Source organism: Nycticebus coucang, chromosome 10 (assembly GCF_027406575.1).
Source record: "Nycticebus coucang isolate mNycCou1 chromosome 10, mNycCou1.pri, whole genome shotgun sequence".
Classification (NCBI taxonomy): Eukaryota; Metazoa; Chordata; class Mammalia; order Primates; family Lorisidae; genus Nycticebus; species Nycticebus coucang.
Genome location: NC_069789.1, coordinates 102180815 through 102207818, shown reverse-complemented (window position 1 = coordinate 102207818; position 27004 = coordinate 102180815). Strand labels below are relative to the sequence as shown.

At 38.8% G+C, this 27004-nt stretch overlaps 1 protein-coding gene across 3 annotated transcripts; it reads left to right on the top strand.

Annotated features, from left to right (window-relative positions):
* The first annotated feature begins 338 nt into the window (after nucleotides 1-338).
* LOC128596892 (pyrin and HIN domain-containing protein 1-like) lies at nucleotides 339-27004 on the top strand. Of its 3 annotated transcripts, XM_053606725.1 has the most exons (9): nucleotides 339-564; nucleotides 5081-5347; nucleotides 6644-6786; nucleotides 7341-7505; nucleotides 9937-10359; nucleotides 12052-12240; nucleotides 13122-13691; nucleotides 22934-23046; nucleotides 25908-25958. In XM_053606725.1, exons 2-8 carry the CDS (start codon nucleotides 5083-5085, stop codon nucleotides 23039-23041), a joined length of 1863 nt encoding a protein of 620 aa, XP_053462700.1. In that variant the 5' UTR covers nucleotides 339-564; nucleotides 5081-5082; the 3' UTR covers nucleotides 23042-23046; nucleotides 25908-25958. The 3 variants fall into 3 exon arrangements, with proteins under 3 accessions (XP_053462700.1, XP_053462701.1, XP_053462699.1); XM_053606726.1 differs by lacking the exon at nucleotides 22934-23046 and having other exon boundaries at nucleotides 25908-27004; XM_053606724.1 differs by lacking the exons at nucleotides 22934-23046; nucleotides 25908-25958 and adding an exon at nucleotides 22159-22870.

Here is a 27004-nt window from a genome sequence, read left to right as displayed (position 1 = left end):
GAAAAAGAATATTTTCGATTACCAATTTATGGATGACAAGTGTAACTTTGTCACACGGCTATGCTGCATGGTGGTGAAGTCTGGGCTTTTATTGCATCCGTCATTCAAATGATATACATTGTGCCCATGAAGCAATTTCTCGCTGCCCACTCCCTTCCTTGCCTTTCCCCTTACTTACAAGGAAGAAAGCCAGTCGTTTTCTCTGACGAAAAGAAACAGAATAGAAAGTGACTAGCACTGACGGGCGGAGTCCCTGTGTTATTTTGCAACTTTTCTCTCCGTGGCGCCCTTGCATAATCTGAGACACCCACCACTAGCCCAGTTACCCAGTACTCTAACCAGGGCTTAGCACTAGCTCAGTTATTAAGTGACTCTAACGAGAGCTTTTGTTCCTTGGTGTATTTTGAAATACTTCATTTTCCTAACACTTCAGGAAATTATAACATTCTTCAGCTCAGTTTCTGAGCGCTTTACCAATTTATCTCTCTCCTCAAAACAAGCATTGATTCCTGCATTTCTAAATACCTCAAGCTGTAGACCACTGTTGAAGAAGTTTCAAGTGAGGTGAGACCTGGGGGTATGATTTGTAGAGATCTGGGTACTACCTTGAAATGCTCAAGGTCACAAGGAGAAAATCAATATCGGTTCTTGGGGGTGGGGGGTGAGGGGAGTAAGACTGTTGTCAACTGTACTCAGGAAAATGAAAGCTGTGGTTGCTTGATTCTAGTTCTTCACTTATGTAGAATGAGTATATATAGAGTAAGTGTATAATGGACATTTTTATTCTGTCACAAGTGAGACCAGAAAAACCTAACATTCATTTTAACTATTGCTGATATTAAAATAAATTTTCCAGGTGTTTCTGAAGGTAAGTTGTAATTTGGCAAAAGGCTTTCTTCTCTGGGATGGAGGGTGCTCAGGAAGTTGGTGGCTGTGGAGAGGCCAGGGTGAAAAGCGGGAGCGTCGTGTGCACAATATAACGAAATAATAATAAGTAAAATCACATCTGGACATAAAGCTGCATCTTATGGTATTACTCCAATTTTATAAAATATGAAAACAAATGCATACGTAGTAGAAAATTTCTCAGTTTCATCAGCACCAAAATTCCAATAAGTGGCATCTTAATATTTTCATAAGTTTAACTTTTACTTTAGCTGTGTTCTATACAAGGTGTTTTAGGCCATATTTCAGTTGTTTGTGGTTACTGTGAACCCTCCTGAATGTTAACAATTATTTGTATGGTGATAAGTTTAGGGAGTGAGTTAGAAAATATTTCAATTGCAAACACTGGGGAATTTTTAAGACTTTTTATATAATCTGGTACAATATTACATGTGAGCTTAAATAGAATGTGAGGTTTTATCAATAAATGCTGATCTCTGTTTTATATAATTGCTGAATAACTCTTGTTAATTTATGAATTTTGCTGCTCAAATTTTTTACATCTTCACTATTTTTTCCTTGTTCCTTTAGTAATTGAGAGATATGCTGTTGTTCTAGCATAAAATTGTGTTATTCCTTGTAGTTCTGTCAAATTCATATATAGTGTACAGATAGACTCACATATATATATTTATATATATGGGTGTCCATAATGTGCATGTACAATGAAAGTAGTTTTACATTGTAAATTGTGCATTAACTTTATGGACATCCTGTATAATAAATGTACAGACATGTATACACATGTAAAAATATATATGTGGATAGGGGTAAGTGTGCTTGTGTGTGTGTATGTCTGTTAACATGTCTGTTAACATGCACACATACAAGCACACATACCCCTATCTACATATATATTTATACATGTGTATACATGTCTGTACATTTATAGGGCCCTAATTATAGGGCCATGAAGATCTATATAATAATAACAAATAATATGTATTTATCATTGTTAGATAAATACATAATTAAAATTTGTATTCTCAGGCGGTGCCTATTGCTCAGTGGGTAGGGTACTGGCCACATATACAGAGGGTGGCAGGTTCAAACCCGGCCCTGGCCAGCTGAGACAGCAGTGACAACTGCAACAAAAAATAGCTGGGTGTTGTGGCAGGCACCTGTAGTCCCGGCTACTCAGGAGGCTGAGGCAAGAGAATCGCCTAAGCCCAAAAGTTAGTGGTTGCCATGAGCTGTGATGCCAAGGCACTCTACCAACAGCGACAAAGTGAGACTCTTTCACAAAAAAAAAAAAAAAAAAAATGTGTTCTTCTGATAATTGAACCTTTTTGTTGTTTAGTGTTTGAAATTACCTTAAAGTCTATTTGGGGTTACACTAACATATATAACATGGCTTTGTTATAGTTCCTGTTTGCAAAATAATTTTTAAACTTTTTCATCTTTAAGCAATCATTTGCTTACAACATATAGGTTGATTTCTTAAATCAAATTTGATGAAAATTGTCATTTAACTGGTTAGGGCTTTTAAGTATATGTTGATAATAGCTATCAGCTATATTCAGTTTATGACATTTCTATCATCCCCTGCTTAGCTTGATTTCTTTATAACTCTATTTCTCCCTCTAAGACAAATTCATTTGTAAAATGCTGCATTCTTTTTCCTTCCTCTTTCCACTATGTTGGTATACTTTGTGTTTCTCTTCTAATCTGTGGTGGTTTTCTTTTTAAGTCATAGGCACACATAATCAAGTTGATTTTTCACACTTATCTTTTGGTCTGTGTTATTTTTTAATCATATAGATTTTTTTTCTTGCTGAATATTAGTTCCAATAGATGTGTTTGTGTATGTCTTTGTGCTGAAAAAGTAGTGAGAACTTCATTATCAGAGAAGAGTTATTGAAGGTCTTCTGTTTGACTGTCATTTTGTGTAGACTAAAATTCTAGTTTTGAAATTACTTTTCCCTCAAAACAAGTGACGGGCAACTTTTCTATATCTCTGGGGTTAGACATTTTTTGAAATGCAGAATTTGGAGGATTTAGAAAGGCTGTTTACGGTGGTGCCTGTTGCTCAGTGGGTAGGACATCAGCCACATACACGGGGCTGGTGGGTTCGAACTCAGCCCTGGCCTACTAAACATCAATGACAACTGCAACAACAACAACAACAACAACAACAACAACAACAGCAACAAAATAGCCAGGTGTTGTGGCAGGTGCCTGTAGTCCCAGCTACTTGGGAGGCTGAGACCAGAGGATTGCTTAAGCCCAAGAGTTTGAGGTTGCTGTGAGCTGTGATGCCACAGTACTCTACACAGGGTGATAGCTTGAGACTCTGTCTCAAAAAAAAAAGAAAGAAAAGAAAAAGAAAGGCTGCTTAATACATATATTCTGAGTGTTGTATGTATTACTATAAATTCCACTGGTATTGGAGTCATTATACTAAAATCAAAAGCATTAACATTTCACAAGAAAACCTATGAACGCTCATATTTAATTGGAATAAATTAAGATTATACTTGGCCTCCTGTCACCTTACATTTTCTTTTAATTTGCAAATAGGTTGTGTTTTCATACACATAAAAAAAATCAAAATTTTCCCTTTCTGAACTTTTTTGGTTTTGCAGTACATAAGGGATTTTGAACCTGCATTGTATAAAAATTACTCTATTGGGTGGCACCTATAGCTCAAGGAGTAGGGCACCGGCCCCATGTACTGGAGGTTCAAACCTGCCCTGGCCAAAAACTGCAAAAAAAAATTACTCTATTGTCCTGCTGCGGGTAGTTTATTACCGAGAATCAGTTTCAATGTGATTCATGAATCTTTGTGGATGATCTATTTTTCATTTCTGGATGCCTCTGGAGTCATCATTTTGTTTTTAATATTTTTCAGTTTCACTATAATGTGTCTGTGTGTAGATTTTCCCTCATTCTGTGGGACTTTGCAATCTGAGGATGCTTACCTTCTCTCAAGAAGGAAGCAAATAACAGTGTCAGGATTTTAAATATTCCAACTATATAAACGGTACACAAAGACTGGTTCTTAAACTAAAAGTAACTATTAATTTTAAAAGAGCATTGGAATCCACACCATGCTCTGAGTATCCACAAGGAAGTTCACAAAGTGAGGAAGATGCCCAGGAGAGGCATATGGGACTCAGTCTATGTTAGGACCCTGGGAGCTACAAAAGATGAGGCCTGTGGTGCATCTTAAAAGTTGAGTAAGACTTGGGCAGAGAAAAAAATGTAAGAACAGCCTTCCAGGCAAGTGTGAAGGAAATTTTCAAAGTCATGAAACATGGAAATACAACGTGTGCTGCCTATTTCCGAAGTACAGGATACAAGGAATAAGAACGTATCAGAAGCAGATATTCAAGGTCTTCTGAGATATTTTAAAAGTAAGAAATTTTATGAAATGAAAATGGGAAAATACTAAAGGATTACAGTGGGATAAAGATTTGGCCTATAGAGAAAAAACTGGCACTGTGGAAAGAACGAATTAGATAAATCAAGCCCCGCCCCCTAAAAAATTAAATGGCTAATGAAATAAACATGTCACTGCACAAGAGAGCACGAAGATGTTCAGCAAAGTGACGGCATGAGGGCCACAGAGGGCACAGAGGACATAGTCAACATGGAGGTGACAGGATGCAAATGAGAGTTGCCTGGGGAGAAACAAGGGGACTTGGATTGAGACCCCAGCTCAGAACTCAGAATAGTATTTGTTTAAGGTAAGAAGCTGCAGACCACTTACCCTGAAACCAGTTTAATGACAGTGGGAGTGGGAAGAGTCAGGAACCAACAGGCAGGCATTGGCTGATGGCTCCAGCCCCAGTATGGAGGCATGGGATGAGGAACAGAAACTCTGGCAATGCACAGCCCAGACACAAAACACCATAACAATTGCCTGTTTCCACACCTCCTTCACCACATGCACCAGGACCCAACTCAACTATTCACATTTACACAGGATGAATTTCACTGTGGACGCAGCAGCTCTCAACCCTATCTCCATACTGACATATCTTGGTCATTAAGTCCCTCTTTGTCACACACATGCATGGAAAACAATTTCAAATGGTTATCCCAGGTAGGCATAAGCAGTCACTTACATTGTCTGTATATGTGAGTAATGTCGTATGCCATTTTTCTCTTGTATGTTTACCCATGTCTTTAGAGATGGCAAATGAACGCATGAAGATTGTTCTACTTAAAGGATTAGAGGAAATCAATGATTATCAGTTTAAGATGATTAAGTTCTTACTGGCCAGTCACTTGAAGTTGAATAAGAAAATGCAAGAAGAATACGACAAAGTCCACATCGCTAACTTGATGGTGGACAGGTTCCAACGTGATTCTGGTTTGGACAAACTTATAAAACTCTGCAAGGAGATACCAGTACTTCAAACCCTTGCTGAAAGTCTTAGAAAAGAAAAGACAAAAGGTAACATTCCCTCCTTGCCACTGTCCCCAACCCTTTTCAACCTTAAGAAGGACCCCACCTTGGACATAAGTGATATATTCCTGTCACAATTTATGTCTCAGCAGCCTTAACAGTGTCACTACTTACGAAGTTTTTAAAAGTCACGAGTCCCAAATCATCTTATCTCTCCTTGAAAATCTGTCTCGCATCTGCACTCACTGTTCTGCCATGTGAACAGGTTATCTGGAGAACAGCACTAAGCAGCACCAGGACAGTCTTTGATTTTCTTTTTTTTTTTTAATTTTTTTTATTAAATCATAACTGTATACAATGATATGATTATGGGGCATCATACACTCACTTCATAAACCATTTGACACATTTTTATCACAGTGGTTAACATAGCCTTTCCGGCGTTATCTCAGTTACTGTGCCAAAACATTTACATTCTACATTTACCAAGTTTCGCAAATACCCCTGTAATATGCACCACAGGTGTGATCCCACCGATTCCCCTCCCTCTACCCACCCCCCCCCTTTCCCACTTCCCCCTATTGTTAAGTTGTAGCTGGGTTATAGCTTTCATGTGAGAGTCCCAAATTAGTTTCATAGCAGGGCTGTGTACATTGGGTATTTTTTCTTCCATTCTTGGGATACTTTACTAAGAAGAATATGTTCCAGCTCCATCCATGTAAACATGAAAGAGGTAAAGTCTCCATCTTTCTTTAAGGCTGCATAGTATTCCATGGTATACATATACCACAATTTATTAATCCATTCGTGGATCGATGGGCACTTGGGCTTTTTCCATGACTTAGCTATTATGAATTGGGCTGCAATAAACATTCTGGTACAAATATCTTTGTTATGTTGTGATTTTTGGTCTTCTGGGTATATGCCCAGCAGAGGAATTACAGGATTGAATGGCAGATCTATTTTTAGATCTCTGAGTGTTCTCCATATATCTTTCCAAAAGGAATGTATTAATTTGCATTCCCACCAGCAGTGTAGAAGATTTCAAAAGGAAATGATGGAGACAGGACTGGGGAGGGGTTGCCTGATGTCTTGCAGTTCAGAGGACAGGAAGGAGGTGCTCAGGGCACAGGGGAGGGGTACAGGAAGCACCGAGCACCACGAGAAGGTGTCTGTGCCTGTGCTGTGACTGTGGCCTCGGTTCACCTTGAGCCCAGGCTGGGCTGGTGCAGTGGAGGCACCTGAAGCACCCCTGAGCCCTCAGCAGGAGCTGAGAGGAATTAGTGGGGCTCTCTGAGACCAGCAGCGCTGCGCTTATACATGTCCTCTTGTTTTCTGCATTAGTTATGAAAAGGAGATCCACACCAGCAAAAGGAAAACCCCCCTCCAAAAAGAACAAGCAGGACGAAGACAGTCCTGCTGTACCTGCACCCAGCACAAGCAACACTGTCAAGTCTGAGGGAGCAGAGGTGACTCCTGGACCTCAGGTGAGACTGAGGAAGAGCAACAGGTGTCAAGTTACACAGAGGTAACTCTGTGCTGAGCCCTTTCATTCAATCTCTCCATCAGGCAGTGATGTCTTCATTGGTTTCCCCTCAAGTTTCAGATTAGACAAATTGTTTAATAATTGATCTTCCTCTTTGTGCAAGATAATAGGCCAAAAACTTTAGTAAGCATAATTTAAATATACATAACCTAAGTATAATTTCATGTCCAGGAAAGAGAAGTGTTAACGTGGGAATCAGATAGGAAAATGCTTGGACTGTGTTTATAAAACCCTAGTTTTTTACTTCGAAATCAGCACGTCTCTCAACAGAGGTAATTAGAGAAATGAAATTATTTCTCGATTTCCTCTTTCCTTGTTTAAAGAAACCATATAAATGTATGTCCACCTCTTGAAACTGGCCAGACATGGGCAGCACCCCTTACGTTTCCATGAAACACTTTGATAGGTATAATAAGCCTACTAGCCAAGAAGGAAAACATGAGGTCCTTTGTGTGACACATCGAAGGAATAACAAAAAAACCGAACTACTTCCAGAAAAGAAAAAAGACAGCCCCAAAAAATGATGGGTCCAAAAGGAAGAAGATGTCCAAGGAGCAGACTCAGCCTCCCTGTCCTGCACGAGTGGACATGCCCACAGCCATCAGCCATCCCTCACCTCCCCAGACCTCATCAGCTCCAGCCAACATGCCTTCAATTGAGGTACCCTCTTTCTGGTCTCCTTTGGTTCAATTTCTGCTACTATAATAAAAAAATATAGAAATTGTATTTCATCCTCTTAAAATAACATCAATAATTAGCCAGTTAATCAAATGTATATATATTGAGAATTTACTACATTTTAAGCTTTTGCTTTCACAGGGATATTGATGAACTTGGCAGTGCAGAATGTTTTCTGTTTTGAGTTGTCTGGAGGAGGGAGAGAGAGCTTGAGGGTCCGTAGCAGCAGTCCTCAATCTTTTTGGCACCAGTTACCGGTTTAGTGGAGGACAATTTTTCCAAGGATTGGACAGGGGAGTGGAGCTAGATTTAGATTCTCATGAGGAGCGCAGAACCTAGATCCCTCACAAACGCAGTTTACAGTAGGAAGCTGTAAACGGTGGGAAGCTGATGCCACCACGGATGTGCCAGAAGGTGGCGCTCGGGCAGTGATGCAAAGATGAGGAGCAGCTGTAAATGCAGGCGGATCTTTGCTCTCTCACAGCTCACCTGGGGCTGCGTGGCCTGGATCCTGACAGGCCAGGAAACTGTACTTGTCCACGGCCGAGGGTTGGGGACTGCAGCACAACAGTACAGAAGGATACAGGGGTCGGTTCACTGTCCACTGCTCCCATCTCACTTACACCTTTCCCTTTGCTTCTAATCTGTTCAGGTTTTTTTCACCAACACTGTTACCGTTTACTACAGGATTTTCACATACTATGTTACCTTCACCTGGAGAACTCTTACCTAGCCAGCCCCGCTCACTGTCTACATCCCAACATGGAAATCTGGTCCTGGGGGAATCCTCACTTAGTCCCCAGGGAGCGTGGTGAAAACTTCATGGTGTTTCCTATGGTAGAAACTTCTATTTTTTTCTTTTTTCCTTTTCTAATATTTATCACAACTGAAATTAAGCACGTTTTCTACACTCCATCAGATTTTTTCCTATGTAAGTACATATAATTTTTCTTGAAGTGGTATCACACAATGTTTTCTCTTACTCTGTCTCTCACAGTTGCTACACAGTTCCCTTCCTGGGTTCCCTGCATTCATGTGACTCCTTATAAGATTTCATATTTCTGCTACTAATAGTCTAACTGGTTAACTTGCATGGGGGGAAGGACTTTACTGAGTTAGGCTACACGGGTCACGTTAATGAGAAGTCACATCCAATAAAGTCCTGTCACCTGCAGGTGATCACTGGGTGTCGCATCCCGGGCCAGAGCACCCCAGAGCCTGCTGGATTGTGGATGAGCCCCACCCAGGCCTCTCACAATTTTTCTTATTGACAAAAACAACTTTCCCTTCATTTAAAGTGTTCTTCTTCAATTTAAGAAGACAGGATGTTGTAGAGAAAGAATATTAAAGACAAATCATCCTGATCCCAAGTTTCTCAGACAGGATTTTGTAGAGAAAGAATATTAAAGACAAATCATCCTGATCCCAGGTTTCTGACAGTGAGCTGGAGCCCTGACCTTGGGAAATGCTGTGGTGGTGGAAATGGCAGTCCCCAACGTGTCTCAACCCTGCACCTGCTGACGCTGGGGTGTTATAAAGGCTTCAGGCCTCGTGTGTTCCCACCTGCTGTGACAGTACTAAGCATTACATTGAGGAACTATACTATGAGGAATTGTGACTCTCAAAATTGCCCAGTCCACTCTGGTGTTAACTGAAAACTTTCATGTCTGTGGTTTTCAGCCAGCACCATTTTCCATTTCAGTGCTGTTTCATTTATTTGTTTATTTCTGTGCCTGACACTGCACCCTGATAAGAGTAAGGCTACAATTTATGATTTTGTAAATTTTTTTTTAAATTACTTCATGGCAATGCTCTCAAAATCCACTGCTCTTACACTATTATTATTATCATTATTATTTTAGAGACAGAGTTTCACTCAGTCACCTTGGTGTTGAGTGCTGTGGCATCATAAGTCACAGCAACCTCAAACTCTTGGGCTCAAATGATTCACTTGCCTCAGCTTCCTGAGAAGTTAGGACTACCGATGCTGACCACACCACCCAGTTATTTTTAGAGACAGGGTGTCAGTTTTGCTCTCACTGGTCTTGAACTCCTGAGCTCAAGCAGTCCTCCCACCTGGGCCTCCCAGAGTGCTGGGATTACAGCCATGAGCCACCACGCCCAGCCCAAAGTTACAAATCTATGTTTCTCTTATAGTTTACTTCTTAAGGATCATTCTTGCACGAAAAGTTCTCCTGCTTTTCACACATGTAGGCTCCTCTGTCTTGTGCCCTGGTTGTGACCCCAGTTCAGGACTTGTTCTCCTGCTCTGCTCAGTGATTTTCAGTCCTGGCCACAGCTCTATACATTTGTAAATGTTGGACTTGGTGTTATGATTGGAGGTCACTGAATAGTGATTCAGTGATTCCTACTCACAAATTTCCCTTTTTTCCTCATATGCTATCATACACAGAAGCCAAAACCACAGGCCAAGCCTCAGGTAAACACCAGAGCGAATCAGCTCCAAAAGGGCCCGATGACAGTGATGGTACTGAGTACAACAGACCCATTCGAATATGAGTCCTCGGAAAAGGAGAAGAAAACGATGTTTCATGCAACAGTGGCTACAGAGAGAAAATTCTTTCATATGAAGGTTTTAAATATCAACTTAAAGAAATACATCAGCAGAGATAAAATCATTACTATATCAGATTATTTGGATTATGACCATCTCCTAGAGGTAAATGAAGCCTCTTCTGTATCTGAAGCTGGTCCTGAACAAAAGCTTGAGGTTCCAGTAAACCTCATAAACAGAGCACAGGAAACCCTGAAAATTGATGTTCTTCAAACACAAGCTTCGGGAACTGTTGTCTATGGATTATTCATGCTACAGAAGGTAAATTGTTTAGTTTCATTTCTCACTAATGCCTAAAACTAAAAGACCTTTTGGTGCTAAATGGAGTTCGCCTGTTTACTGAACATTAGAACCCAGGACTCTCACAAGACTAATGATAAGCTGTCTCCGGTGATCAATAGCTCACAACACAGTATGTTTGTTTCCTAGAACAACCCCTTATTTTGCTTGTACTTTCCTTATTGTCAGGATAAGGCTAGGAATTAGGGAGCCTACTAATATTCTCCCTCCCATGCTTTCTTTCTCAAAATACTACCCTGTACCTTTTAGGAAAATGTTCACTGAGAAACCTTGAGACTTCATGAGCTATGACTGTGTATTCTAAGCCACAATGAATAAGGAAAGTATGGGCCCCAGATCCATATACACACTCTACTGAATTTATTTTTATCATTACCCCAACTATGGCAATAATCAGTATATTTTCATTTTGAAGTATTTCCCTTTGAGATTTGAGCTCCGGTTTTTACCATCAGAGCAAGAAGTGAATTAACTGATTAAGCCTAGAAAAACAAAGGCAGTCAGGAATTAGGATGATGATCTAACCAGTGAGACTCATTCATCAAAGAGGTATTGAGCAATTGAGAAATATCAGTGTAGGCGTTACTTAGAGAATGAGGTAATCTAATCTCAATACTTACATATATAGTAAAAAAAAAGGAGCACAAAGTGGACTTCCAGGTATAACAGGGTCCAAAATCATGAACTTGGCTGTCATAGAACATGTAAACCCTTAGCCAGGCATTGTGGCGGGCGCCTGTAGTCCCAGCTACTCGGGAGGCTGAGGCAAGAGAATTGCTTAAGCCCAGGAGTTGGAGGTTGCTGGGAGCTGTGTGAGGCCACGGCACTCTACCGAGGGCCATAAAGTGAGACTCTGTCTCTACAAAAAAAAAAAAAAAAGAACATGTAAACCCAAGAAACCATCTCTACCATGCTATTGAGTCATATAATATCTCCTATGATCAGTAGCTCACAACACAGTATATTTGTTTTCTATAATATAGAAATATTAAATATAAATATTTAATAAATATTTCTATAATATAAAAATGTTAAATATAAATATAACCCCTTATTTTGCTTGCATTACTTTCTGTCCCTACTCTTAAAGTGATCATTGTTATAAGCGAAATTCTGGAATTGATGAGCACCTTCCTTGGTAGGTATGAAACTAGAAAGTTTGAGCTCAAGGACCTGAGTTCAGGAGGGGAACGAAGACTCAGTAAATGAAGAAGGTAGAAAAAGTAATTCGGAAGTTTCTAGAAGCTTGCTTTTTATTCCATATCACCCAAATCATACTGAATAAATAGTTACAGCACATGGCTATCTTATTTTGCATAGGAGAAAAGGATTTAAAAGCCTAACTCAGATTTCACATTTCTCTGCATAAAGGTGCTTTGGGAAACACGGCTGTCCTGGAGATGAAAATTGTAGAAATTAGGAAGATAACCCATTATTCCATAACTGTCAGAGAAATACATAGGACATGAAAGACTTAAAAGGATAATAAGGAAGATCTCACAGAGAAAACCTGGCAGAAGGCACCTGTGTGTCTACACATTTCTAGCACGTGCTGTCCTAAGACTTGTCTTATCCCATCGCAGGGGACTTTTCCATCTGTGTGATCGTTATTAACTATGTTCTCTGGAATTGGATATTAATTTTGTGTTGCAGAAAACAGTGAATAAGAACAACACAGTCTATGAAATTAAAGATGATACGGGAAACATAGAAGTAGTGGGGAAAGGAAAATGTCACAATATCCCTTGTGAGAAAGGAGATAAACTTGAACTCATCTGCTTTCGACTGAGAAAAAAGAACCGGCTGTCAAAACTGATTTCTGAAATACATAGTTTCATTCAGGTGAGAATTAGATAGAGAAATATTAGTTCCCAAAGAACATATTCATATGGATTAGTTTATCAAAAACCAGATTTCTTCTTTCTTATACATAGAGTCATGTAGGAGGCATAAGAAAATAGGTGATGCTCTTACTTGTATTTCAATACAGAAATATATCAAAACGTATGAAGAGAGTGGCACTATTATAGGCTTTATTGGGTTTTGAATTTAGTTAGGAATATGTGATATTAATCTCACATAGTGGTGAAAAGCGAGGGATTTGGAGTAGGATGGACTTGGTCTGCATATAGCTCATTTGTTGTATGATAGTCAGAAGTATCTTAAATGTTCCTCGTCAGCTGATTTTAGAATTAATGAAATTATGGATGTGTATTTCTTATCTCAGTGCCTTGTAAATTATGAGAAACATAATTCCTCATAAACATGTAGTAGCTACTATTAGTCTTAGCAAAGTAAAGATAAACTTTGGCAAGACTTCTAGGCAGAGAAAATGTCAAATACAAAAAAAATCAAAATTGTAAAACAGCATGTGATTTATGTACAACTCCAGTATGTGTCAAAAGGTATGGAAAATTGATGGTAGAGAGATAAAAAGCAGTCTCTGCTGAGGTGTCCTTTGTCATAAAGACAGAAAAGGATTCTTTACCGTTAAAAAAAAAAAGTAAATGTTGAAAGATTTTATTCAGAAGAATGCCTAATCATTTTACAAGTTAGCAAAAGATATGTGGGCAATTGTCTACACCATATATTAGAGACATACTATGTTTGGAGGTAACCGACATTTATTAAAACCTAATAAAAGATGATATTCTCAGAAATGAAAAGGTATTGTGCTGCTTCTGATGTTAAAAAACATTCAACAGAAAAACAAATACTTTCAGGTAAAGCCAAAAGCAAAGCAGAGGAAATATGACTCCAAGACTGTGAATCTACCCAAGGTGCAGAGCGTGGTTGCCAACCCTTCAGTGGCCTACACAACCCCAACTCAATGCCTCACTCAGAGGCATTCCATGACTCCTCAGATGCAGAGTGTGGTTCCCACCCGTTCAGTGGCCAGCACAACCCCAGATCGCACTCAGAGGCACCCCGTGACTCCTCAGATGCAGAGTGTGGTTCCCAGATGTTCAGTGGCCAGCACAACCCCAACTCTCACTCAGAGGCATCCCGTGAATCCTCAGATGCACAGCGTGGCTCCCAGCCGTTCAGTGGCCAGCACAACCCCAGCTCGCACTCAAAGGAATCCCGTGACTCCTCAGATGCAGAGTGTGGTTCCCAGCCGTTTAGTGGCCAGCACAACCCCAGCTTGCACTCAAAGGAATCCCGTGACTCCTCAGATGCAGAGTGTGGTTCTGAGCTGTTCAGTGGCCAGCACAACCCCAGCTTGCACTCAGAGGCATGTTACGACTCTTCAGATGCCTCCAACAACCACATCCAGCAGTTTCTTAACTAAGGTACAATTTCCTCAATCCCATTCCTCTTGTCTCCCAACTATAAATTACAGGGATTATCAGAATGTTGAGAGAGCTTCTCTCATCTCTAGCTGTGTACAGTCTCTTTATGAATTTAGATCACTAATACATTTATTGAATGCATGCATTGAAATTTTACCAGATCATCGTCATTTGCTGTTTTTAAAGTGCTATTTTTTAGGTGTGCAGTTATGAAATGATGCACCTGGTTGACCAGGTGTTGACCTCACGAAGGTGAGTTTCTCATGTTGCTGCATCTGTGAAGATAGGGGATGTGGTCAGGCAGGTGAAGGCTAAGACGAGAGTGTATTCAGACTCTGCACCCTTTCTCCTTTCCTTCACAGGTAATACTTCTGAATGTATTTCCAACCTTCCAAATTCCTTCAATCATTACTTGTCTTCCCATATGTTGATTCCTTGTTGGAATAGTCATTGGCACGAATCTTCTCCAATTTCAGTTCCCATGTTAAGATTTGTTTCCTCTGGCAAGCTTCTAGTGACGCAGGACTACAGAACTGATGAGTCCTCCCAGCCTTTCCCTTCATTGGTCCTCTCATCAATAAGTTTAAACCTACTCATTTCACAGAAGTGAATAGAGAAACTCACTTTAAAATGTTTCTCTCACACTGCCTTCATCTGGGGTTTCTATTAACAGAGTCAGCACAGCACAGGAAGTACATGTGTGTGAGAGCAAATCTCAGCACAGAGCATAGAGCAACAATCACAGTAATTGTATTTCTACAGTTTTTTTTTTTTTTAGCATTTACTTGGTGCTTGTTCTAAAATATGTGTTCCTTATTTATTTTCTCTCATTACTCTTTTATTTATCTATTTTTTAATTTCAGGTCAATGTGAGGGTATAGACAACCAGGTCACAATATTTGAATTTGTTAGGTAGAGTCCCTCTTGTAGTTGGGTCTTGCACCCAAAAGGTGTGCCTTACACCCCTAACTTGTGCCCATTAAGTGGAGCACTCCAACTTCTTCCTTTTCTCTCCCCCTCCCTCATACCCCCTCCATGCAACTTGAATTTAAATGAGTTTTTCTCCTATGTGGGTGTGAATTAGATTGTCTGCTGCCTTCATATTAGTATTGAGTACATTGGGCATTTGGTATTCTATTCTTGTGATAATTTAATGATAAGAATGTGTTTCAACTCCATCCAGGTTAATGCAAAAGATGTAAAGTCACCATCATTTTTTGTTGCTGAATAGTATTCCATGGTATACATATACAATAGTTGGTTAATCCATTCCTGGTTTGGTGGGCATTTAAGTTGTTTCCACATCTTGGCAATAGTAAATTGAGCTGCAATAAACAATCTAGTGCAAATGTCTTTATGAGAAAATGATTTTTTTTCTTCTGGATAGATGTCTAGTAGTGGGATTATGTGGTCAAATGGGAGGTCCAATTTGAGTACTTTGAAAATTCACCATACTTCTTTCCAAAGAGGCTGTATTAGTTTGCAGTATCACCAAAAATGTAAAAGTGTTCCTCTCTCTCTACATCTGAACCAGCATCTGGAACTTTGGGACTTTGTGATGTGGGCTATTCTGACTAAGGTTAATTGATATCTCAGAATGGTTTTGGTTTGCTTTTCTCTGATGACTAGGGATGATGAGCCTTTTTTTCTATGTTTGTTGACCATTTTTCTTCCTGAGAGAAGGTTCTATTCATGTCTTTTGCCCAGTGATAGATGGGATTATTAGTTCTTTTTTTGGTTGATTAATTTGGGGTTCTGTGCATATGTAGTTATCAAGCCTTTGACAGATTTGTATATGCCAATATCTTTTCCCATTCAGAAGGTTGTCTATTTGCTTTGATTATTGTTTCCTAAACTGTGTGGAAGCTTTTCAGTTTAATTTAGTCCCATTTGTTTATTTTTGTTCTTGCTGCAATTGCCAAGGGAGGCTTCTTCAAAAACAATCTCTCCCCAGGCTGACATCCTCAAGAGTTTTTCCCACAAGTTCTTATAGTATTTTTACCATTTCAAGCCTTAGATTTAAATCTTTTATCCATGTTGAATCAATTTTGGTAAGTGGTGAAAGGTGCGGGTCCAAATCCACTCTTTTACATGTGGTTATCCAGTTCTTCCAGCACCATTTATTAAATAGGGATTCTTTTCCCTAGTGTATGCTTTTGTTGAGTTTATCAAAGATCATATAGCTATAAGAGATTGGTTTCATCTCTTGGTTTACTATTTCATTCCAAATGTCTATGCCTCTATTTTTGTGCCAATATTATGCTGTTTTTATCACCGTGGACTTGTAATAGGCCTCAAGTCTGGTAGGGTGATGCCTCTGGCTTTGTTTTTATTACTAAATATTGTCTTGGCTATATGGTTTTTTTTTCTGGTTCCATAAAAAATGAAGTACTATTTTTTTCCAAATCTTCAAAGTATGATGTTGGTATTTTAATAGGATTGCATTGAATCTGTAGATTGCTTTGGGTTGTATATACATCTTAACAATTTTGATTCTTCCCAGCCAAGAGCATGGTATGTTCTACCCCTTGTTAATATCTTCCACTATTTCTTTTCTTAGGAATTTGTAATTTTCTTTATAGAGTTTCTTCACCTCTTTTGTTATATATATTCCTAGGTATTTCATTTTTTTGTGAAGCTACTGTGAAAGGAATTGTGTCCTTGATTAGCTTCTCATCTTGGCTGTTATCAACATCTACAAAGGCTACTGATTTGTGGATATTGATTTTATAGCCTGAGACATTGCTGTTTTTCTCATATTATCGGCAAAGAGGGAGAGTTTAACTTCCTCCACCCTGCTTTGGATTCCCTTTTTAAAATTCTCTTCCTGATTATATTGGCCAGAACGTTCTAGCACTATGTTGAATAGTAGTGGCAATAGGAGATATCCTTGTCTGGTTCCAGTTCTAAGTGGAAAAGCCTTCAGTTTTACTCTATTCATTATGATACTGTGGGTTTGTCATAGATGGCTTCAATTAGTTTAAGAAATGTGCCAACTGTGCCAATATTTTTAAGTGTTCTTTTTAGAAAAAGACGCTGAATTTTATTGAATGCTTTTTCTGCATCTGTTGAGAGGATCATATGGTCTTTGGTTTTGCTTCTATTGATAACAGTGAATTACATTCATGGCTTTGTGTGTGTTAAACCAGCCTTGCATCCTTGGGATAAAGCCTACTTGATTATGGTATACAATGTTTTTAATGTAGCTAGCTATATGGGATCAGATTTTATTGAGTATTTTTGTATCAATTTTCATTAGTGGAATTGGCTGTAGTTATCCTTTTTTAGTTGGGTCATTTCCTGGTTTTGGTGTCAGGGTGATGTTTGCTTCACAGAAGGTGCTGGGGAAGATTCTTTCCTTCTCAATGTTTTGGAATACTTTCTGCAGTGTGAGTATAAATTGTTGTTTGAAGGTTTGACAGAATTCTGGTGTGAAACTATCTGGTCTAGGGTTTTTTTTTATTGGAAGATTTTTTTTATTGTTTCCACAATCTCAGTGCTTGACGTTGGTCTGCTCAAGAGATCTATTTCTTCTTGGTTAAGTCTGGGGAGATGGTGTGATTTCAGGTATTGATCCTTTTCCTCCACATTTTCCAGTTTCTAGGCATAGAATTTCTTGAATTAGTCAGAGATAATCTCTTGTATTTTTATCATATCTGTTGTTATTTCTCCTTTTTCATTTCTGATTCAGGTTATTAGAGATTTTACTTTTCAGGTTCTAGTTAAACTGACCAAGGTTTATCAATTTTATTTTTTCAAAGAACCAACATTTTGTTTCATCAATTTTTGAATGATTCTTTTGTTTGCAATTTTGTTTATTTGTAATTTAATTTTGGTTATTTCTTTTCGTATGCTGGGTTTGAAATTGGATTGCTCTTCCTTTTCCATTACCTAAGCATGACTCATTATGTTGTTGACGTGCTCTCTTTCTGTTTTTTGTATGTCAGCATCTAATGTGATAAATGTCCCTCTTTAAGACTGCTTTTGCAGTATCCCACAGGTTTTACTAACTTGCCTTCATTGTTGTTATATTTGAGAAATTTAATGATTGCTTGCTTTATCGCTTCTTTCATCCAACTGTAATTCAAAATAAAGTTGTTTAATTTCCATGCCTTTGTGTGAAGGTAAAAGTTTTTGTTAGAGTTAAGTTTCACTTTTAATGCCTTGTGGTCTGAGACGATATAAGGTATAATTTCAATTTTTTAATTTTGTTGAGGTTTGATTCGTGTCCTAGAATATGATCTATTTGGAGTATATTCCATGGGCTGAAGAGAAGAACATATATTCCTTAGGGTTTGGATGGTGTGTTCTGTGTATGTCTATTAAGCCCAATTGTTCCAGGGTCACTTTTAAATCCCCTCTATATTTGTTCAGTTTCTGTTTACAGGATCTGTCCAGTTCTGTCAGAGGATTATTAAATTCTCCAGAAATTATGGTGTATGGGATACCAGATTGCTTAAACCAGGGGTCCTCAAACTTTTTAAACAGGGGGCCAGTTTACTGTCCCTCAGACCATTGGAGGGCCGGACTATAGTTTTAAAAAAAAATCTATGAACAAATTATGTGCACACTGCACATATCTTATTTTGAAGTAAAAAAACAAAGCAGGAACAAATACAATCACACCGCCTCACGTGGCCCACGTGCCACAGTTTGAGGACCCCTGGCTTAAAGCAATGAGGGTCTGTTTCATAAATCTGAGAGCTTTTCATTTGGGTACATAAATATTTAGAATTGAAGTGTCCACTTATTGTATTGTTCCCTTGACCAGTATGAAATGATCATCTTTGTCTGTCTTAGCTTTAGTTGCTTTAAATCCACTTGTATCTGAAAATAAGATTGTGACCCCTCCTTTCTTCTGATTTACATTTGTGTGAAATATTGTCTTCTCTAAAAAAGAGGGCATTTTATATATTAGATAACTGAATGCTATCTAATTCATAGAATTAATCTAATATGATTAATGGTAGAAATGGTACAGTAGAAATGATGAAAATTACTAAGAATAAAAGTATTACATTATATGATTGAAGATCCACCACCTTACCTTTGCCAAAGTACAAAGAAGCCAGTCACTAGAAATGGCCTGATGGGTTCTTGAATATTTCTGAATTTTATTAAGAACCCTAAATGATGGTGCTAGGCATGCTACAAAAGAGCAGAATTCTGCATCTAGAATTGTGGATTTGAAAGGATCTTCTAGCAATGATCAAAACACCCAAAGCACCACAGAGAAATGATCAATTTTGGAGAATGATCCATGGGCTGACCAGAAGAATGTATACTCATCATTATTGGAGTGGACTGTTCTGTGTATTTCTGTTAAGCTCATTTGTTCTAAAGTCATTTTTAAGTCCATTGCGTCTTTGTTTAATTTCTGCTTGGAGGATCTGTCCAGTTCTATTAGTGAGTGGGGGTTGATAGGATATCTTACTGTTCAGATGGGTGAGTGTTCATTTTATATACCTGGGAGCATTTTATTTGGGTATATAAATATGTAGGATTGAAATGTCTTTGTGTTATATTGTTCTCTTGACCTGTATATAATACACATCTGTATATTTCTTTACTTTTGTTGGTTTTAATCCCAAAGAATCTACAAATAAGATAGCAATTTCTGCTTTTTTCTGATTTCCATTTTCCTGAAATATTGTTTTCCAACCCTTCACCCTGAGCCGTGTTTTGTCCTTGGAGGTTAGATGTATTTCCTAAAGGCAATATATACTTGGCTTGTGCCTTTTTATCTAGTCAGCCACTCTATGCCTCTTCAGTGGGGAATTCAAGCCATTCACATTTATTGAGGGAATGGATAAGTATAGTGGAGTTCTGCTCATCTTGTTTCATGGAGATCTTTCTCTTAGTTTTATCACTTGTTCCATTGTGGAAGCTAGTTTAGTTTCTGGGTACTTTTACTTTTCTGGTGGTTCATTGTGATGATCAGTGTGTAGGATAGGTCTAAGTACTTTCTGCAGAGCTGGTCTTACTGTGGCAAATGTCTTCAATGTTTCTCACCTAATGGATGCAACGCAGTGGTATAAGGCACACCTACTGGTTGAAGGCTCAACTACTTGGACTTTCACCTAATAAATTAAAATAAATATGTAACTTAATCATTTGTACCCAGATATTAATCTGAAATTAAAACAAACAACCAAACAAAACCTAAAGCAACATGGTACTGGGTTTCTTGGAACCTAAAAAGCATATGATAAAACAAATTTATGTATTTTCCTGATTATCAAGGCTTAATTAACAAACACCTATTAGTATGACCAATTTGGGGGGAGATTTGCTCCCTTGTAATTAAAAAGGGTTACCTACCAAAACATGACCCACAGAATTGTGCTTCACTAAGTTAGCTTAAACTAGCTTTCAGGACAGGTAGAGCCAGTGTTCCATGCCAAACCAATGAAATTTTAAGTCTCTGAGTTTGGCATTTTTCAGAGTGAATATGGTTATTCTGGTTTCTCTGTATGCAGGAATGCGGATTAGTGAATCTACATGTTTATTATTCTTAAAGAGAAAATTGACAAAGTAACGATCCTGTTAAAAAGGATAAGACAAACAAAAGAAAAAATATATATCATGCCTCATCTCATACTGAAAACCATTACCAAGATAAAATAATTTGTTTTCCTTCAGACAATTGAAACCAAAATAACTAGAACTTGTGATTCCAAATAAATGACGCCTTCTCCAGAGCAGAGTTAGCCACTGAAAACGGCAGCAGTCAACACACTTTCATTTTTGATTTTTAAGGAACTTCCACAAATCTCACCCAGCAGTTATCGTTAGCCAGGAAACATCTTTATTTCTCCATCTTTGTGCTTCCCAACAACATAATAACAAAGCTCATCAGATCTTGTAAGTCAATTTCATTGAATCCCTGCTATATACAGTATCATTATTTGATTAAATTTTTCATAATTAATCAAGATTGTGCATTGAGATCCTAATGTAGCACATGTCCTTTCCTACTCACAAAGTGTATGTTCATCAAATTATTCCTGACTCATGAAGATTTCTGAATTTTACTGGTCCAGTTATGGAGAGAGATTGTTGGGAAGTAGCCAGAGGAGGAAAGATGAATATAATAATGCATTCAAAGTCTATATTCCAGTTTACACTCACCCTGTAATTTTGTTCATGAACTTACTGCAGGTTTTATTTTAAACCATCCATGCTCTCTCCCAAATCAGGAACTTGGACATAGTTTTGACTTCCTTTGCTGGGATCACTTTCCCCAGTCTCTTCTGTAACCCAGCTCTCCACAGGTGTGTACGCCAACATCTCTTCCTGTAGCAAGTCCTCACTGGTACCCCATTTCAGGATAGACTAGTTCTTCCCATTTTTGGTTCTCGCAGGTACTCCTTACATGTTTCTCAGGTCCCTTTACTGTCCCTCGAAGCATGTAAACAACTGGAATGAAGGAGTAATTTTCTACCTTTCTAGACTGTAAGGTTAGATTCTGTAGGTTCTCTCTACTGCAGGGAAAAGAGCTCAAGAGACAAAGTCAGTTCATGACGCTCTCATCAACCCCTATCCCAGCTTGTCTTGCCCTCTGTCCTAAAAGATGCTGCATTCAGGACTCTTATCATTTATGTATATTATATAACTTATTCTTCATGACAACCCCATAAGTATGATATTGTTCAGCTCATTTCACATATGACAATACTGATATTTATAGTTTTGGAAAATGTCTGTTAAAGAACACACAAGGGAGGAGGTTCATGTTGCTTGCTGCACAGAAAGCCAATTATTGAGACAAGAGGATTGTCAAGGAAGAAAAGATTTATTACAGGAGATGTATCTGCTGAGAGGGGGAGGTCAGAACAGTCTCAAATAGGTCTCCCCGACCAACAGGGTCAGGGGATTTTTATGAAGGTGAGAATGAATAATGCATAAGGGGAATGAAAATCATTATGTGTTTGAAGTGGAGTGTATGTCACACAACTACAGTGAGAAATCATGCTAATACATACATCTCCTGAACAAAAATGGCAGACGTTTCCCTCCCAGGGTAGGGAAACTAATATTTTAATGGGCTAGGAGTTAATATTGCTTATTCTTTCGGTCTTGTGCCAGGCTCAGTAGGTGCTTTGGCATAATCTGCAGTGAAGTGTCACTTATCTTGTCTTTTCTAGACAACTGGTGGTGTGTGGCTTTGTAGTTATCTCATCACTGTAATGAGGTACATTCCTGGGAAAGAAACTCAAAAGAGAATGCTTCAGTGCCACAGAAAGTTACAAAGTTCTGATCAGCAATTCTTACTGGCCTGGGAAATTGAAACATAAGTGAACTATGAAAAAACATCCATAAAAAATGTTTTCTTGCTTATGGAGCTGGTTACATGTTCGTTCCAGTAAGAAAGAGCAGATTTTAACTTGTCTGAAGTATATTTAGATGTGTGTGTGTATATAAGTATTTCAGAATACACATTGTAAGGGTTGGCTTTTTTTAATAGCTGAACTCTGCAGCCTCCAATGACATAGGAAAGGCAGAAGAGAAGTCAGAGAATGCGCCAGTCAGGGACGGCAGTGTGGCAGCAGGCTCCTCCAGCCCCTCCACCCATGACCTTTTAAACAAATGGTACAAGAGAAGTATATTACTGAAAGCTGGGAAGTGAGAAAAACTGTGGCAAATGGACATCAAATGTAAATTGGAAAAAATGGGTTTTCAGTATTATAATTAATAGTAGCGAAACTGTAACATTTTGTAGATACCCTCTGATCTCACTTAAATGAAGCATAAAGATCCAGATCCTGGAAATTCCCTAAGTGAGACCTAGAATCCTGTAATTGTGACTATGACTATTTAAGAATTATGGTTGCCTCATTTCTACAGCAGCTCACCTGTCGTTATGCTGACACTTGCTACCCTTATCACCAAGAAGGCTTATCTACCCAGAAAAGAGCCCAAGGGAAGTGCTTGACCATGCTGGGTCACATCAGTTCCTAACACAGGTTGAGCCAGGAATCTAAGATAAATGAACTTTCAATCATCTGCATTTCAACCTTTCCAGACCAAAGACTGTAATGCTGGTTCCTGTGTCTGCTGAAATGTGGATAAAGGAAGCTATATTGATGCCAATATCCAGGGGGAAATTAACAGAAGAATGATCTTATCAATAATTAAAAAACTTGTATATCACATTCAACTTATAGAGAAAAACTTTGTTCAGAAATAATACTACTTTTCTTCATAAAATAATAATAAATCTTCCATATTTATTGCTCCAGAAGGGAGAAGCTGCCCAAGTAGCACAGACATCCTCCAGAAATTCCAGTGCTGGAGTGCTACCTGCCACCAATCCATATGTTTCTCACCCCCATTCAACAGTTTCTTAAGCAAGGTACCACGTTTCTGTTTCTTCTGCTTTTGTCTCCTTCAAACATAAGGGTTGATCAGAACTTTGAAAGGGATTCTCCTTTTCTCTCTGAGTAAATGTAATTTCATTATGTTACTGGTTAACTTTCATCATTGATCATTGTATAATTGGACATGTCACTGGATTCTACATTCTTCATTACTCATAAGATATGCATTCATAGTGTCATTTTGGTCTTCTAAAAGATTAGTGTCTGTTGTTGGTCCAAATATAGAGAGAGTATGAGGAGAGGTGTCCAGTCAAGGAGAGATGAATACAACTGTATGTTCATTTCTTACATTCCAGTTCCCTTTCATAACTTTCCACTACGATAATGAACATACATTAGGGTGGTTGTCCAAAAGTCCTTCTCCTTCCTATATAAGGTGTTTTAACATATGGTGCTTCCTTTTGTTTAGATTCCCTTGCTCTCTTCTCTTCATTGGCCCAGAAATATTTCTGGATGGACCAAAATCCCTTCTTCAGCAAAACCTTGCTGCTACACCCCTTCTGCAATAGAGCATATCATGCCAAGTTTCCTGAACACAAGCCTTTATTTTCTTTATACCTTTAACAAAATCTAATGATTCGGTGTATTTCAACCCTACTAGAAAAAAGGTCCAGAAAATGGATTTTATGTCCAGGGGAAAAGCAGACAACAGTGCACAAATGAGTTGTACCTCTCTGTTCAAATTAAATCCATGCCTGCCATTGTTTTGCTATGATGTGACCAGTGTGGTCATGTCTTCCTGGGACACAGAACACATTGAGTGTGGAAACAGCTGGGGATAAAAGCAAGGAGAGCATTTCATCACTATTCTCTTACCTAGATCCTCACTAAGAGCCAAGGTGTACTCTAACCAGGCTACAGACGCCTTCCCCACCCCACACATACAAGTTGAAGACCATATACAGGGATTTGTGGTTTGTGGTAGCTTTTTGGTTTGTAATGTGTTTGTTGGTGTTGATAGGTCTAAGAGTCCTATTTTCTACTCAATAAAGTCTACATGTCTTATATGAGGGTCATCTTGATTTAGGTGACCCTGGATGGACTTCATGCCTAGTCATTACCAACTTAGACCCATTTATCTGGGATACTTCAGAAACATAAGTGGACATCCCAGGACAACATCCTAGGAAGGAATTTATTTTAGCTACATCTGGTTTAGAAGGGTCTATATGGAGTTTTCCTAAGTCCCATCTTTCACTGTCGGCAATACAACCATTCCTATAGCCATAGGAGTTATTTGTCCACATGTAAACCCCACTTGGCTTAGGCATCCCAGGCAGGGTCTCATGTCTCCTGCACGTAACCACCCCGTGTATTCATTTCTTCTTTAACATATTTCACCTCCACAGGAGGCCTAGAAAATATGTCTGATCACTTCCTCTATGATTCACTAGCTCTCAAAGAAGTCCTTGTTCATATACATCATGGGTAATTCCAAAGATATGGTTTGTAATTTGATTTCCCTAAGCCTCCTTATTAAAAACCAGAAGCAGGCTATTCTTTTTTTTTTTTCTTAAATAACTTTTGTCATGACTCCCCTCAAGCAAAGAGCACAGAACGGTCAGGAAACCAATTAGAGATATTGCTGGTTTAAAATTACTATACAGGGGAAAGAAACAAAATACTATTTTTATTCCCATTCATCATAACTTAATTTGGGGGTTTCACAAGACAGTCAACATAAATCTTGTCTGTGGATTGGGCAGACTTACAAACTTTACACACACCACGAAATAACAAAAGCAATAGTGAAGCTTCTGGTAACTGATCACCCACTGAGTATAGGTGGAAGTAAAAATTGTATTTTATGGACATTATTCCATTTATTCTTTAGTATACCCCTGTGATCACAGTAGGAAAATCATGTTCTAGGTAGCAAAAAAGTGTTTTTTGGACAGGTTAAGTTTGGGATCCCCATAGGATATATACAAGCTATCCACATGATGTGTAGATATTGAACATGGAAGATAATTTGGGCTGGGTCTTTGACTGAGTTATATCATTGTAGACATAGTCGTTAAAGTAGTGGCTGTGACTAATAGTATCTAAATAAAATAGTGATTTTGATGTAATTCATGTAATTCATGTAAAATCCATTGTTTTATGTATTAATTAATTTAACTTATTTAATTCTTTATGACACACAGTGATCAGGAAAGAGAATTTAATTTGAGGGTGATCAGCAGAGCTCCTATCACACTTAAATAATCAAGGATGCCCCTGAGCGAATGAGAACCTGCCCTGGTGAGAGACATACACTATAGCAGACAGGGGTAGTTGGGGCTCCATGACAGAGGCCACACTGTCACAAAGACAGACACGTTCCTGTGGGTTTCCAGGAACACTAACAAAGCCTACTACTGGAATGAAAACAGCTCAGAACCAAGGCTGACACATCCTGGCACATAGTCATGTACGTGCTCTCAGATGGGTTTAGTGCAGGGGCCATACGTCAAGCATCACAAATATTTCTTGACCTGGAATACCTTTGTACTCTCCTCTCAACTTTCTACCCAAGGAGAACCTTCCCCTCAATTCCTTGCATTGGGTACCTCAGCTCCTTCCTCTTTGATGTTTCTCCAGCATCTCCTGTACTTCCCCTGTGTTCATGCTGGGTAGTACTGTGAACCCCATTTCACAGTCCCAACCAAGGGGAGGGGAGACACGACTCAAAGGGCAAGAACTCATCCAAGGAGGTAGGTGGGAGTGCGAAGAGAGTCCTTTAGAGGGGAATAGAGGAGAAGAGGTTGTTTGGGAGGAGACAGTGTGAGTGAATGGAGAAATGAATTACCATCTGCCTTTCAACTGGTTAATCTGTATTTTTTTTTTCTTCAAGGTCATCAAGGAGGAGAATGCCAAAAAACAACCATTCAATCTAAATTTCACCTGAAGTCTTCCTCCTAAAAACATGGATGGCATTGATAATAATGTTTATGGAGTTAACATATAAATGCAAATAAAAAATGTGTGTGTGTGTGTGTAGGTGAAATACAACAGTATGTACACCAGATACTATTCTAGGGAACAGAGTACTAAGGATGCTTTTTTATTTTATACTGTTTACCTTTTTGTATTAACATGAGTTTTTGCATTTATGGCTTTCAGAATTTGAAAAAAAAAAAAACATTTTTTTACAGAGAGAATGGGGACTTAAAAGCCCATTTTTGGCAAGGTAAAACACCTCCAGAAAAAGGGAAAAACAGAGAAATAAAGTGACCAAGGCAGAATAAATACAGTTTACATAGCTTACTTTTAAGCCAGCAGCTAAATTACTTATCTGAGCAATTCCTACTTTTTCTAGAAGCCTGACTTGTATGCAAGAGATAAAGCTTGCAAACACCCCTGCTGGGTCTGTAAACAGTCTGAAGAATAATGGCCATAGAGGAAGCTACATGCAGGGCCCAGGAAGGAACATAAGCAGGCCATCCCCTGCCCAGTCAACAGTCAAAGCAAATACCTATTGTGGGGATTCATATTAGGGCCAGGGCAGAGATTAAGGGAACTGCTTGAGCCCTGAAATATGGGCAGGAGGGTTTGTAGCCTAATCACAGAGGGAGATGCTTTCAGGTGGCTATCAGAAGAAAATTCTTCTTTTCCACCAATTCTTCAGAGGAGCCTGATGCCATTGGGTCTGCACCACAGAGAAATAGAGGGGAATAACCTCCCCCAAGGAATGTGTGTGTGTGTATCCACAGACAGGAAGCTGCCCCACATAAGGCTCAGGTTTTGGATTTCTCAAGGCTGCTTAGACCCTTAAAATTAATGATTATAGATAGAATAAGACCTAACATGCTTACTCAGAAAAACTGCTGATGTTTTTGTTCCCTTCCTTGGCTTACCCTCTGGGCTAAAAGAGGAAATCACCTTCAATAAAAGCTGAGTGGAACAAACTCAGGGCCACTTGCTGGAAGCCTACAAGCTAGCAGTGGTCTC